Source organism: Condylura cristata, unplaced genomic scaffold, assembly GCF_000260355.1.
Source record: "Condylura cristata isolate star-nosed mole 26May11 unplaced genomic scaffold, ConCri1.0 scaffold00034, whole genome shotgun sequence".
In the NCBI taxonomy this organism is placed as follows: Eukaryota; Metazoa; Chordata; class Mammalia; order Eulipotyphla; family Talpidae; genus Condylura; species Condylura cristata.
Genome location: NW_004567135.1, coordinates 6,915,797 through 6,931,850, shown reverse-complemented (window position 1 = coordinate 6,931,850; position 16,054 = coordinate 6,915,797). Strand labels below are relative to the sequence as shown.

General features: G+C 43.7%; 1 protein-coding gene across 2 annotated transcripts in view; it reads left to right on the top strand.

The window, feature by feature from the left end:
• Nucleotides 1-314: 314 nt before the first annotated feature.
• Nucleotides 315-16,054, top strand: part of DIP2B (DIP2 disco-interacting protein 2 homolog B (Drosophila)) — a 180,128-nt gene continuing 164,388 nt past the window's right edge. For both annotated transcript variants that reach the window (XM_012732476.1, XM_004692753.2), the window contains exon 1: nucleotides 315-525. In XM_012732476.1, coding sequence (XP_012587930.1) covers nucleotides 426-525 — 100 coding nt within the window. In that variant the 5' untranslated portion in view covers nucleotides 315-425. The remainder of the gene's footprint in view (nucleotides 526-16,054) is intronic.

The following is a 16,054-nucleotide window of genomic DNA, read 5'->3' as shown; positions in this document are numbered from 1 at the left end:
TAAGACAAAGTCACACATTACTAAGTGAAGAAAAGTGGAAAATTAAAGCCTGGGATCCCGGCAAACAACTTGCTCATGAGTTGGCAAAAGGTAAACGGTCCAAATCTGCGCTGACAACAGAACAGCAGTTGGGCGCCGGAATATTCGGGGGCCGGCCGGGCTCGTCGTTCCGGAAGCCTCCCAGCAGGGGGCGCCGTCAGCACGGGCGCGCTCGGCTGCACTGGGGCGGAGGTGGCGCGTCTTCCGCCCGGGGGCGGGGCTCCGCTCTCACGTGACCCTCGCTCATGGCGGCGGCGGTAGCGACGGCGGCGCTGGCGGCGCTCGGCGGCCGGAGCCGGATTCTGTAGCTGGGGTGTGGGCCCGCGTCAGTCCGTCCCTCCTTGGCCCCCTCTCTTGTCTTCCGGAGTGTGGCTGGCGGAGCCGGGATGGCGGAGCGAGGCCTGGAGCCCGCGCCGGCCGCGGTGGCGGCGCTGCCGCCTGAAGTGCGGGCGCAGCTGGCGGAGCTGGAGCTGGAGCTCTCGGAGGGTAGGAGCCGGGCGGGGGAGCGGGCGCCGGGCACCCCGCGGGCGCAGCGCTGGGAGCCCCGCGCCGCCGCGCTCGTGCTGGCGAGGGCGAGAGGGTGCTGGAAACCTGCCGGGTCTCGGGGGGGCTCTTTCCCCTTCGCCCACCCGCGAAGTGGCTTCCTGTGCGGTTCATTGTGCTCTCTGGGAGCCGCTTCAGAAAGGGTTTGGGGGCGAGGACCTCCCCAGGCCCGGGCGGCATCTGCTCTCCCTGCCCCCCAAAACCTGAGACAAAGCTGCTCTCCGGCCTCTGCCCGGGTGTCTGCCCGGACACGGTGGGGGTGGGGGTGCGCCTGTGAGCGGGGTGGCTGACAGCCTTCTCCCCTGCTCTGCCCTTTGCGAGGGGCGCCCCTCGCCTGTTCCGGTCCCCTCTACCCCTTACAGAGAAAGACGTGGGAAATCCGCAGCATTTCTTCTCCCTTTAACAATACGAGATGCCTCCCCAGTGACAAGTGAGGTGGGAGCAGGGTGGGCCTTGGAGGGGCCCACGGGGATTGCAAGCTGTGGCATCAATCCAGAGAGGGGCCCGCGAGGCTGTTTTGACCATCCTTGTCCTGAGAGGTGGTGTGCTCTCCCCCCACCTCTGCCCTTCCCTAGTCTGTATTTGGCCTGAATTTTCCGCATCTGATCACCTTTGGAGTGAAGAGGGAAGGAGAGGTGGTGACGGTTACATGCAAATCCTGGCCAGCACCCTCTTTCTTTGACAATGGATTGGTACGAGGAGGGTTGGGTTGATTTCCAGAATTAAAATGATGGAATAAAACAAGCCACTATTATGAGAAGTCCCTTGGACAACAATGAGAGAAACATTGCTCTGTTGTGAGCATGTGATGAGGCTTCTGTGCAGTTGTGATCAGTTCTCCATAAAGTTCCTGTTTTTATCCTAGGCTGCCTCTGAGACAAAAGCAGCATTTTCTCCAAGCTTCATGTCAGTGCTAGATTCCTGTCCCCAGAGTTGGAGATTCTTACTGACTTCTTTGCCAGAGGCCCTCTTCATTTTTTCAAGTGGATTAAAAATTGTTGATTGGAAAAGAAGAATGTGATAAGTTCCCAAGAGAGTTCTGACTTTTTGTTTACTTTATGGAGGCTTTATCTCCCTTCTCTGCCCTCCCCAATCCTTTACAGTGGGAAACCAGACGTAGAGTTGAGTGTTTAAATCCAGTTGCGTATGGAAGGAAATAATTATTTTAATAACCCTGTTAGGTTTTCCCAATGTATAAGGAGGCGTTGTTTTCATTTGAACTTAATTACCAACATATTATTTTTCAATTAATCAGTTGGGAAGTTATTCTTTTGCCATTCCCCAGAATCCTTGGTGGGGGATGAATTTGTTTTTGTGATGTGTTTAGGGCATTAACCTAGGTTCTGTTTCTCAAGGTACTTTATTCTTCTAGACTTAAGCAGTCATCTGTGATGACTTCCATTCTGATCTGACTTTAAAATGGACTGTATAGTAACAAATTAGCTATCTGTGATTAGCTAGAAAGAGTGGTTTGGCTAGATGTTTCCCGTCAGAGCAAGATTAAAAATAGGGGCTGATTGCTTTTACACAGAGAGGGAAATCCTGGAAGCTCCTTATTCTTGCTGTATCTGCTTTCAGCTGATTATTGTTTACTTCCCTGGGTGTTTCTAGAGATGATTCTGAGAAACTATTTCTAGGACTCACACCGATTAGCTCACGGTTCTTTCTTTCAGAAAGGTGTGAAACTCCTGCAAACTGTAGAATCCAGGTTTAAACATTTTAAGTTCAAGTGCAGGGCTTGCTTTCCAGTGCAGGATTATTTTAGCATATGACTTAGTTTGAATTGGGTTCTTGTAACTCTGTATTACTTTAGAAATATTACTTACTTTAATATTACTTTAGTAATGGACAACTTGAAAACATATAGTTGAGAAACCTTGAGCCTGCAGTCTGCAGTGTCAACAGCGTGGCCATCTGTCTTTTTTCTCGTCCAATGTAGAGGATGGTTGTCGATGTAGAGGATGGTTGTCGGGAGGAGTAGATGAGACATTTTTAGGAATTCAAATGAAGTGAAAACTACCTAGCAGTCCCCAGATCTGTAGCATGGTGTTGTTTGTGACATTTGCAGAATATTCCGAACAAAACCTTTTTTTGCCACAGCTCCTGCTCTGGCCAGTTACTGTTCTTAAAAAAAAAAAAAAAAAAAAATTAACTGTGTCTGCCACACACTGCTGGCCCCGGTGCACTCATTTCTAGATTTTTGTATTTTAGGTTCAGGCTGTAGTTGATCCTAATTATAGTAATAGTCTGAGCTGTATACTGTTAAAGAATTTTCTTTGTGCTTGCCTGTATTTTTAGCTGCAGGCTTTGGTCACAGATCAGCCAACGCTGCTGAAATGTAGGTTTGTGCCTCCTCGGGATGTTTGCCGCAGAGCGTGTTGCAGAGCGGGGTGCTGTGTTGGTGCCTCAGGCAGGTCACCCTAGACTTGGTGGTTAAAACCTCCTGCTTCTGCACCAAAAAAGAGCAGCTGGATACTGTCTGAAGATTTATTTAAAATTGCGCTTGCATGTAGTGATGAGCTTTCCCATAGGTAAATTCAGTAAATAAGAGGTTTCTACCAGTATTCCCATGTTTGGAATTTTTTCATGACCCATATTTATTATGATATTAATCACGTATTAATTATATCTTTGACATTAAACTCTGTTATCTTAAGTTTAGGCGTATATGATGAGACAGTGTATACACATGAAGTAAAACTAATGATGAAATTTATTTGTTTAAATTTGCCTGGTAATACATTATATTTGTATCGAGATTTTATACAAAAAGTCATTTGAGCTTCACTGCAGTTTTGCAGTTAGGTAGAACAGGTAATGTTAACACCTGTCCTACCTTTTCTATGTTGTTGGTTTAACCAAAGGGGAAAGTTAAGGGTGTTGTATAAAGTTGCTTATGTAATAAGTGCCATTATCTCAATCTGCTATGTAATTATGGCACCTATTAACCATCGAATGATTTGAATATCTTCACTGCTATTGCACAAGCTATTAGCTCTTAATTTTTATTCTAAGGATATGCTACAAACCAGTTATGTGTCACAGTTCCGAACAGTCCTGTTGACTCTCTTTCTGAAATGTCTTTCAAATCTGTCATTCATGTATTTGATCCATTCATGTATTTATGCCTACTGTGTGCTAGAGATATATGAAGCGAATAGGGTACTGCGTTAGCTTGACTGGAGGCTCCAAGTCTGATAGGGAAATCACTTACAGTACCAACTGGATGGCCTCTGTGGTGGCCTAGGAGTTAAGTCTCAGTGCTACCACCTCAGTGGTCCTCTGTGTGGTGGCCCGAGTTCCATCCCCAGCCAGGGAGCTGACCTTCCTGGCCCAGCAGACCTCTCAGTACATCTACCTGTTCTAATCCCCACTCTGTCTCTGTGACTCTTCTCACCCGCCTGCACCTCTGGCCTACACCCCAGTTCTTCTATGCAAAAATAAATGCAATCTTTAAAACAAAACAATGACAACAAAAAACAAATAGTACAGGAGGGCATGATGGTTCTGTTCAGTGGCTGCATTTTAAGAAGAGGAAACTTTCTGTTTTGTCATTGTTGTGATAAAGAGCAGAACATTCCAAACACAAGATTGACTAGTAGAGAAGACTGATGGAGCTGTGTCGGTCCTAAGAGAGAAAGCAAGAAAGAAGGTTGGAAACTCCATATGTCAGGAGCTCAAATTTTCCAGTGTCTGAGTCCAGAGATGGCAACTGGAAAGGTATTTAAGGTGCCACTTACAGGTGGGGTCCTCATTTGAACACCCCATTTGAGCACAAACACAGTCACATCCTCCCTTTCTCCTGCACATTTTGTTAACACATCTCAGTGGTGCTTACAGCTTGGCTCAGAGTTGACCTAGGAGTCGTCAGGATCAGAGCGGATTACTTTCTAGGAGTTAAAGCCTGCGCCCTGTTAGCATTAGAAAAGAGGAGTGGGGAGTTGAAGAGGAAAGATGCTCATGGAAATGGACTTTCAGTCTCAGAGGTAGGCTCGTAGAATGACACCACTGGGAAACTAGTACATTTTCTCACTTCACCTTCAGTTGGAAAGTGGGCCGCTCCCCGCTCAACGCATAGCATAGTCATGAGTACATAGCATAGCCCTTATCAGAGAGTTAGGAAAACATTTGTCACACCTTCAGTGATACATATTAAGGAAAAAGGTGCTGTGTGCCTTCTAAATAACCAGAACCGGCATTGTCTACCCCCTAAAACTTGCATGTGTGTGTTGGGACTCATCTGTAGAAATTGCTTTCTGGGCCTCTGGCATGTTCTATTGAAAATTCTCATGGTGGCAAATTTTTTTTTTTTTTAAAGATTTATTTATTTATTCGTACAGAACTGGGGTACAGGCCAGAGATGCGGAGGGTGAGAGGATTCACCAGAGACAGAGCGGGGAGCAGAACAGGCAGATCGACGAAGTACACTGCTGAGGGGAGCAGCGGGCGGGTCAGGAGAGGTCTGCCACGCCATGTGGTCGCCTCCGGGGCAGGCGGGGATTGAACCCATGCGGAAGTGGCTTTAGTTTCTTAGTGCAGTGCTTTAACCCGCTGCGATGGTGGCAAATTTTAATGCTTGGCAGGTAGACTTTCATTCTGTAGGTCATTTAGGCTGAAATAGAGAAAAATGGGTTGATTTTCTTTTGGAGCCCAAACTAGTTGTGACTGAAAAGGTTAGTGTGATTAAACTTGTAGTTATGACTCTTCAAAAATTAGAAACTGTAAACTGCTTTCAAGGGCAGTTTTAGAGGAGTGTGACAGGCAAGTTTGTTGGAGGAGTGATTGGCCTCGCTATAAAGGGTAAGCGCTGTTTGGTGTGTATTTTGAAGTTACTTCTGGTGTACTCTACTTCTGGTGTGTATTTTGAAGTTATTCTTGTCTGACAGCCCCATAGCATTGAGCTGAATAAAATAAATCATTAACTTTTCACTGTCAGCCCAGCCCTCGGTTTGGCTGCTTCTCTCTTTCCTGGTGTATCTTAGTGCAGGGATAGCACCCTGTTGGCACTGCAGCTCCTCCTGGGTCCTTTTCCTGATTAATTCAGGAATACTCTGAAATACTCCTTCCTGCTTGTTTGCACAGCTTCTCCTATTTCCTTGAGTTCAGTTAGAGTACTGCCATTTGTACCAACCTCACCTGACCATGGCAAACTCTCTCACTTCCATCCTTACAGCATTTATACTTGGCATCACTTTTGCCAGTCCTGTGTTTTCTAACTATTTAAGTTGTTTCCCATTCCAACTCAGTGTGAGCTCCCTCAGAGATCATTCATATCTGAAACTTCAAGTGAGTCCCCAGCTATTTCTCTCGTTTTAGGAGTGCAATACATTTTGCTCACGTCAGTTTGATTTGCGTTGAAACAAAGTCTCTCTGTCTTGGGGATTTGATTTTGGTATGAAGTGGTTGTGAAATCATTTGAGAAGCACTGGTTTTGGCATCTGGTGGGTGTGAGTCTAAGTCCTGACCTGTCACTTATTACCTTGTGACCTTGCACAGTCTGCCTACCTTCTTGGCTTTAATTTTCTCAACTCTCAAAAAATAAATGGCAGCCTCATTAGTTATCTAATGAGATAATAGGAAAAAAGCTGAGCTCTAGTGCAGCAGACTGAGTGTTAAGTACACATGGTCTTTACTCTTTCTGGTAGTGAACAGATGCATACTCGTTTGGCTGTTTTTGATATCTGTGTTACTTAGTAGACTCTGGTTGCATATGAAGTGATGAATGGGATCAATTTGTGTATATATATTTAAAAAGTTAGACTGAGCTCCATGAGCTGCTCCTGTGGGTACCGTCTACCCTTCATGTAGCACATGTTGGATCATTGCAGGCAGTTGGCTTGAACAAAAAAGAGACGCTGGTTTTTTCATCGTGACATCTGGCATGTAAACATTTCCAAACCTGTAGATTCTGTCAAAGGGCTCTGAAATTTAAGTATGGTTTTTGAGACTCAAGCATCTCCAAGCTATGAAAAGGCAAATGTCAATCTTCAGAACTTCTCATGCTTAGTGAAGAGATCTTTAGATTCCATCTTCAAAAATGTTCTTATACCCTTTTTTCCTTCCTGTGAGTTGCATATAACAGCTTTTTCAGTCCTTTGTCTTCGGACCCAAGGGGTTGTCTCCCTTTAGCTCTAGATTGCTCTTTAAATCTTTTTAAAATACTTCAGTTTTTGCTGAATGTAAGGCTTTGTCACCCATTTCTTTATAGTATAGGTTTCCTGATGGTAGAGATGGTCTTCTATATCCTTATCCCTAGATTCCAAGTTTGTATTTTTGTATACATCCAAATAGGCCATCTCTTTTTGGTGACTGATTATGTCATAGAGGTTTAAGTGAGAGTTTTTCATATTTTTGTGCTTATAAGGAATAAGTACTTCCCTGTGTGGATGCTTTGCTATGAACAGAATTGGTCCTGAAAGGCTCTTTTTTGGAATTCTGTCGTGTCACATCAGACAGAATCTATGGATACATGGATTGACTTCAGCAGACGTGGAAACTCTGAAATTGTATGCAGAGTTTTGAATACGAGTGCTTATGTGCTTTTTGGGGAGCACAGTCTACAGCTTTGGCCAGTTTCTTAAAGAGGAATATAAAGGAAGTGTATGTTACCCCCTATCGTTTTCACTAGCTTGTAAGGAGAGCCAGACTCCTTTAGAAACTTATCTCATCATTCCCACCCTGACCCTCTTTTTTTCTTTGCTCAGAGAAAGAAATCTCTTCCCTTTTTATAAGGAATAAGTAAGTCTACACTGTGTCCATCTGACTGTCTTCTGAATCTCATTCCTTCTCTGGGATCTTGGGATCTCATTTCCTTGATTGATCTATTCATTCATAGTCTTTTTGCATTTATCTCTTCCTCCCATTTTCAGTTTCACTTAACACCCGGCTCTCTACTCCTTGCCTTAAGCCTGTATGCATGCTGAAATGTCTCATCTTAAAGAAATGAAAGCAGTTTCCCACTATCTAGTATTGGAATCTCCTTGCTCTCCTCTTCACATCCTCTCCCCCTGATAGATCCTAGAAGGTGTAGCCTACATTTCCTTTATCTTATTTCTTGTCTTTGGTCTCCTCACCCCATTACTTCTGCCTTATCAAGTCTCTGAAACAGCTTTCTCCAAGGCCACCAATGATTCCTAATTTCAGACTGAAAGGTACTCACTGGCGACAGCACCTTTCTGCCGCATGGGATACTGAGAATCATTATCTTTATAAAGCTTTCTTCGTCCTTACATTTGATGGTATTGTTTCCCTCCAGCTCCCTAACTGTTCCATCTTCTGCTCTCTCTTGGGCTTCTTTTTTGCTTCCTTCTTCCTGTTGCGGGTATGACATGCATCTGTCATTATCCATCATCTCATATCACGTACAGTTTGCTGAGTAATCTCATGATCCTGCCTTAGCTCTGTAGTCTGTATCTGGAGCCTTGACTGTGCTCCAGACACCTCATTGTTCCCCCCACACTGTACGCCTCCTCCCTTTCAATCTCCCTCTATTCACTAATAGATCCAATATTGAAGAATGTCCATTTTCCTAGATCTGAATTTGGGATCATCCTTCCAGTGGCTCTCTAAGTTCATTGATCCTGCTTCCTGCTGTTCATTCACATTGCTTCAGTCTGTGTTCACTCTCTTGTTGAGACCATGTGGTATCCTAACTTAACTGCCTGCCTCTGTTCTCTGCTCTTAGTCCAGTCTCTCCATACTGTAGTGCAATGATCATCCCCAAGCACAAATGTAATATCCTTTCCCTTGTTTAAGATCTTAAAAATCAAAGCACTCTGGGCCCTCCCTGGTGGCACAACTGGTTGGGACGCAGCACTGCAAGCTGGCCGCAGCCTCAGTGCAAGTTCAATCCCCAGCCCTGAAGGTGACCCACATGGCGCGGCAGACCTCTCCTGACCCGCCCGCTGCTCCCCTCAGCAGTGTACTTCGTCGATCTGCCTGTTCTGCTCCCCACTCTGTCTTTGGTGAATCCTCTCACTGACCCTGCCCCTCTGGCCTGTACCCCAGTTCTGTATGCATAAATAAATAAGTCTTAAAAAAAAAATCAAAGCTCTGTGTACCAAGACCTGCTTCAAGTCTAGCCTCAGTTTCCGCTCCTTTCGTGTTTACCCTCTGCTCCCAGCCTGTGAATGACTAGCATTTCCTTCAATGCTCTGTGCTTTTTCACTTCCATACCTTTGTACATGTTGCCTTTCTCTGAGAAATGCCCACTCTGACATGTCCTTCCCCTTTTTTCTGCCTGCTTGTCTTCTCTTCCACTCAGTTTCCTCTAAGAAGCCAGCCTTTCCTAAATTCTTTTAAGTGAAGCTCTCTGTAAAAGTAGCCATCAGTTATTTAACAAGCCCTGTGTCTAGCACTTTCTCTGCCCTGCTTGGCTGGTGGGAGGTGCTGAGTAAATAGCCTCTGTTATCTGTTATCTTGATGGTGAGGGAGCTGAGCTCTCAACCAGCACCTGAGCACTGAGTGGAATGCAGCCTGTGGGCTGCCCAGCATGGTGGGAGGCTGGCTTTCCCCTGCAGCAAAGACAACGAACTGGCTTAACAGTCTTAGTGGAAGGGGAACCCAGGGCTTCAGAGGCTTTCAGAACTGGGTTCAAGTCCTGTTCTTGCTGCTGACTCTGATGTTGGGACAGTTTGAAATGTACTTCTAATCCTAACAACTTCGACACAGTTGTGTGATTTCCATTTGTAGGGGCTTGCAAAACAAAAGAGAGAAATCCTGAAAGTGCTGTGTGCTGGGGTCGCTTTCTTCCAAACCCCACCCCAGACTTCACACTGCTGTCTGCCTCCGTGTCCACTCCTGAATGTCTTTCAGATAACTTCAGCAGAACTCATTTCTATCTTAACTCATGGGCCCTACTTTCCTGAGGACTCAGTTTCTGCCTTCAGAGTTTTGGAGGTAGGGCTCCCTGGAGGGAGAAGGATGGGGATTTCTATCCCGTTCTCAGAAACAGGACTTGGAGTGAAGTTGGTTATTTTTGACCTTGCTTTGCCAGAACCAGAGAGGCTAACACTCTAAGCTATATTTGGAGAAGTTTCCTCGTGTCAGCCTAACTTCTGGTAAGATGGAACTTCTTTATTTCTTGAAAGAACAAAAGATATTAGGTAAAATCCCATAAGATTACCTATAAAGTGAAAGAAAATCTCAACTACTTATATTGTGATATGAAGTTACTTTTTCTTCCTTGAATTGAAATGGGGATATAAAAGCTGAAAAGGGGAAACCCAGGAGGAAAGCATAAATATTTGGGATGGACAATACATAATATACTATACAGCCCTAAATGAAAATCACAGGTCTGGCATCTCGGAAAGATCATCACTGAATTTGACCTTCTGGACTATATTCTGGACAATTGTGGTTACAATCTGATTCAAAAGATTTTTAGTGCTTTTTCCCCATCTAGGTTATGTAACATTAAATATAAAATTAATGTAGATATTTATGTAAATGATAGTTGTATGCAATTGATTTTTCTTGGAGTTATTTTCTTGTGAAAGAATAGTGCTCCAGTATTCCTCATTTACCAAAGACAGTGGGGAGCAAAACAGATAGCTTACTGAAATACACTGCTGAGGGGAGAGCAGATGGGACAGGAGAGGTCTGCTGCGCCATAGGTGGGTCAGCTCCCCGGCCTGGGATTGAACTGTAGTAACTGTGGATAGCTGAGACTTAGCCCTTTACACCACCAGGGAGATCTGTTTTCTTCACTTTTAAGGACTTTGGGCAATGTTGTCTCAAGTTATTCAAGACTCAAACTTGGAGATTTTATCTCAGATCAGGCCCAGATGTGTTTCAGGGTACTGACCAGTCTTGCCACTGAAGTCTTCTTTATAAAAATGAACCCAACAGGCCCTCCCTAGTGGCGCAGCGGGTTGAAGCACAGCACTAAGGAGCTAGGGCCACTTTCGCATGAGTCCGATTCCCACCTGCCCTCGAGGTGACCACATGGCTGGCAGACCTCTCCTGACCCGCCCGCTGCTCCCCTCAGCAGTGTACTTCATCGATCAGCCTGTTCTGGCCTCCACTGTGTCTCTGGTGAAGCCTCTCGCAGCCCCTGAGCCTCTGGCCTGTACCCCAGTTCTGTATGCACAAATAAATAAATCTTAAAAAAAAAAACCAACAAGGGGCCTCCCTGGTGGCATAGTCTCAGCACTGTGAAGCTGCCCACAGCTATTGCAGCAGGAGTTCAATGCCCGGCCAGGGAGCTGACCCACATGACTCAGCAAACCTCTCCTTTCTCACCCACTTCTCCCCTCAGGGTGTATTTCAGTCAAGCTGCCTTTTCTGCTCCCTACTCTGGTTCTGGTGAATCCTTATTATCCCCACACCTCTGATCCCCTCTAGTTCACCTCTCCCCTCCCCTAGTTTAAAGAACCCAGCAGAAATTGTAGGTTGACCTGAGGCTGAGGTAAACAGTCCGAAAGTTTTAAAGTACTGCCATTCTTACTTTTTTGACTTCCTCTCTAGCTTAGAGAAATTTTAATTTTTAAATCAAGCATGTAGAAACAGCATTAGTATGTACCTTCCTTTCATAGTTCTTTGCTTGTTTTCTTCAGGCAGACCAAGGGAAGTGTTAGAAGATGAACTTCCTGTTAGAAAAGACAACTTCCTCGTTTGTTGGTTTGCTGAGCTCGGTCTTTAATGTTGCCCACATGTTTATTACAGTTATTTTTCAAATAACTGGAGTTATTTGAAGTGAGGGCATTATCATTTACTTAAATAGTCTAACCTCCACGCTGAGCTGCTTGAGGGCAGCATCCAGCGCCCTTTCGGGTAAGTGCCTGCTGATACCGCACCTTCAGTGAGTGAATCTAACTCTGACGTCAGCCTGCCTGTCACTAATGTCCCACAGACTGGTTTCCGCGCACCTTTTCCTGACAGACTCATTCCACTCACTGTGCCTTTGCAATGACTATTTCCTGTGTCAGGACTGCCATTCTCCTATTAAAACTTAACCTGGTTGATGTCTCTGGTCATTTTGAAACTAGCTGACTGCTTTATTCCATTTTAATTTCCTCTATTTTTAGACTGTTGTTGCATTCAGTAACATATTAACACTTAACTGGCTGCTGTTTTTTGATTAATCTACCTTATTATTATTATTATTATTTTTAAAAAGATTTATTTATTTATTCATACAGAACTGGGGTATAGGCCAGAGATGCGGAGAGTGAGAGGATTCACCAGAGACAGAGTGGGGAGCAGAACAGGCAGATCAACGAAGTCCACTGCTGAGGGGAGCAGCAGGCGGGTCAGGAGAGATCTGCCACGCCCTGTGGTCACCTCTGGGGCAGGCGGGAATTGAACTCATGCGGAAGTGGCTTAAGCTTCTCAGTGCTGTGCTTTAACCCGCTGCACCACCAGGGAGGGCCTACCTTATTATTTTTTAAAGATTTATTTTGCTCATTCATAAAAGAGCTGGGAGGATGGAGGAGAGGTGCAGTGTGGGGGAGAGAGAGGGGATTTCCCAGAGACAGAGTGGGGAACAGAACAGGTGGAGCTACTGAAATACACTGCCAAGGGGAGTAGTGGGTGAGACAGGAGAGGCCTGCTGTGCCATGTGGGTCAGTCCCTGGCTAGCCAGGGATTGAACTTGTGCATCTGTGGCTGACAATAGCCTGATAGTGCTATCTTTAACCTATATCACCAGAGAGGCGCCCCATTTTCCTTATTTTTGACCCTTAGTTAAACATGTTGTTTTCCTGATTGTAAATGATAAGGTTTTCTGGAACTCTTGATTTTCCCTTTAAGACATCAGTATATTAAGAGGTATTGAGGGCCTCCTGGGTGGCACAGAGGGTTAAAAGCAGCACTACAAGCTAGCCACAGCCACTTCAGTGCGAGTTCCATCCCCGGCCCTGGAAGTGACCCACATGGCGCAGCAGACCTCTCCTGGCCTGCCCACTGCACCCCTCAGCAGTGTACTTCATCAGCCTGCCTGTTCTTCTCCCCACCTTGTCTATGGGGAATCCTCTCACCTGCACCTCTGGCCTGTACCCAGTTCTGTATGCATAAATAAATCTTTAAAAAAAAAAAAAAGATGTATTGAGCACTTTAATGTACAAATCTACTGAGAGATGATGCATGGAAGGCAGATTCCTTGATTTCAAGGAGCATTCATATTAGTAACTTCTCAATAAATAGTTTTTGGAGTTTTAAAAATACTAATTTAGGTAATTGTCTTCTGAACACTTAAACACATTTTTATTTTCTATAAGTGATCAGATAACATTTAACTATCATATTTGAAATCATTCTTGGGAAGTGGAAGCTTTAGCACACTTCCAGCAAGGTCTTTTTTTCTTAAGGTCAGTGAAAGTAAAAATCTTAGAATAAAAAACACCTAGCGTTAGAATGGGAGTCATGAAAGTAAAGCTAAAGGACTTGGAGGATTGGCCCAGGACACCCAAAATGCAAATAAGAATTTTAGAAAGAGAAATAAGCAATAGAAGAAACATTTCTTGAGCTGAAAAAAAGATAGCAAACTAGAAAAGACTGCAGATTGAATGAATTCACTGTGTTCCAGGCAAGATTGATGAGAACAGGCACAGAGACCTAGGCATATTTTGATAACATTCCTGAATTCAGTGATAAAGGAAAAAAAATCCTGCATGCCTCTGGATAAAAAGATAAAGCTACCACCACCACCACAAAACAGATTGTGCTAATTTGCAGTGCTACAGCTTTGATGGTGGTGCAAGAAACGTTCGGGAGAAATGCTCTGTATGCCAAGAATCCTATATGCAGTATTTGCCTCTCAGGGACCAGAAAGCTCCTTGTGCATATCATTTATAGACTTCAGTCTGAGCAAAATACTCTTAGGATGTAAAAGCAAGATCTAAAATTATGGAAATAAATACCATATTCCTAGATGGGAATATTAAATATGTGTATACATACACACACACTTATATCTATATATATAAGTTTAATGGAAAGGAATTTCAATTCCAGTGGAGAATTCTTTTGGGGGTGGTGAATTAGAGAAAATGACCTATGATTATATGGAAGGATAAATGTTTTAGATAATATAAAAAGCTTAGAAACGATAATGAGGTGGGCTCTGCTTTATCATGTAATAAAGTAGATTTTAAAATTATTATACTCAAAGCAGTATGGTGTTGATGTCAAAAAAATGATGAGTGAACAGAATAAAATACCCATATTCTTTTTTTAATAATAGTTTATTTTTACATCATTTTGTACATTTTTTTTCCATCTCAGTTGTAATCCCCATGGGTTTCCCATCACCAAGTCACCCATGTGCTATCACCATAGTCCAATGTATTTCCCTCCCCCCACTGTTTTTGATCCCATTCTCCACTCCACCCCCATAATGTCTCTGGCATATGGCTGTTCATTATTATTATTATTTTCTTGCCTGGTCCATTATACTCCTGCTATGAATGAAACCATCCAGTATTTTTCTTTTTCTTTCTGGCTTACCTCGCTGAGCATGATCTTTTCCAGCTCCATCCAAGTTGCTGCAAAAGACATGTGCTTCTTTTCTTTGGCTGCTGAGTAATATTCCATTGTGTATATGTACCACATCTTTTTAATCCAGTCATCTACTTTTGGGCATCTGGGCTGTTTCCATGTCTTTCCAACTGTAAATAGAGCAGCAATAAACATGGGGTGAAAATGCCCATATTCTTATGTAAGAATAATAATTATGGAAAGTTTCATGAGCTTAGACCAACTGTCTTCCCAACTGTCTCAAATTAGAAAAAAGTTAAAATAATTTGGCTAGGCATTAGAAATACTGGATAAGGGTATTAGAAATACTGAAATTCCTGATAATTCTATTCATCCTGCAAAGAGGAGCATACTGGAACCAGAAAGAAAGGCCCCTTTATCTTACACTATCTTTCCAATGTCTCTTACAGAGAAAGCTTAAATGACATCAAGCAAAGGACAGATATTTAAAGGGTCCATTTTAATTTTCACAGAGCAGGCATGAGGGTGTATTTGGAGGTGAGAAACAAATTGATAGTTGACATGTCCTCTTAATGAAACTCTCCATATATCGTCCATCAAATGTTTTTGGTGCGACCTTGAAAAAAATCCTAATTCTGATTCTTGCCATCACTAATCGTTGCTAATCTTTGCCTTGTCTTTACCTCATCGCAAACTTCACTAACTCCTTACCCAGTGTCTCTGCTTTCTTCTTTCTCATTTTTCACATAGCATTGTGAGTTCTTTAAACTACAGATTAGATCATGCTGCTTCTTGCCTTAAAACCAGTTCTTTAATGTAGTCTCTTTGTCAGAAATTCAGGCTCCATGGTCACTCCACGAAGCCTGTCCTCTCATCTGTTCTCCCTCTGCGCTTGGCCATGATGACTGGCCCTTCTTTCTCACATTCATCTTTTTCTCCCTCTTGCTTTTCTTTTCCCTCTCTCCTATCTTCCTTTCTTTCTTCCTTTCCCTGTCTCTTCCCCTTTTATTTTATTGACTGCTATTTTGTGTAGGCAATATAGCAGTGGTTAAAAGTAACAAAAATCCTTGTCCTTAAAGGGACTTAAATTCTGCAGGAATAGACAGAAATTAATAAGTAATATACATTGCTTGTCAGCTGATAAAACTCTCAATGGAGAAAAGACTAAGAGGACTAGAGAATGCTAGGACAGGTAAGCAGTACAATTTCAGTCAGGTTGTCGGGATTGCCTCACGTGAAATGGTATTTGAATAGAAGCCTGGTCGTAGGGTGGGGGGGAGTGAGGTTTATTTTCCTCTTCCTTGGATTCTTCATGTTCCTTCCCCCTTCCAGGCGCCCAGGATGTTTCCTGACTTTTAGTTAGTTTCTAGTGTTTGTTTTTCCTTTGTTTTCCTCACCTACTTATCTGTGCCCTCTGATTTTCCACATGACTTTTGTAGTTGGATGATATATGAGTGACAGTTTTCCATTTCATCAGCCTCCCTGGCTTCCGTGCTCTTTTATCGTGCAGACACTGACAGAAGATGCAGCTCCACACCCTCTGCTGTGCTGGAATGAGGGGGAGCCCTGCGCCCCATGCCTCGAGCTTGCCTTTGTGACCTTGTGTTCGGCCCATGCCTCTTAACCAGATGTGTTACCCACAGGGTCTGACCTGAGGTCTCAGGTCAGTTGATTCAGTGGGTTTTTTTGTATACCAAATAGTATCAGCAAGCCTTATTTAGTTAACTGGTTAGTCATGATTGGGGAAAATTCTATTTTCCACATGTTTGGTTTTCCAAATCTTTTCTTTACCACATTTTTTTTTTTTTTTGGTAAAATATTGGGAGTCTGGGGTAAGTGAACTGTATGGTAAATATTGGGTTTGTTGGACTAAGTCAGACCTTTGGTCAGCTTGTCCTGGTTTAGGCAATCATTGTGGTCAGCTAGACTTCTGGCCGCTTCATGGGCTAACTGTAACATAGCCAGCTGTACACAGAGCATTTTGATTTAGATGTTACTGATTATCTCTCAGTTATCTATTTTAGAACCTATA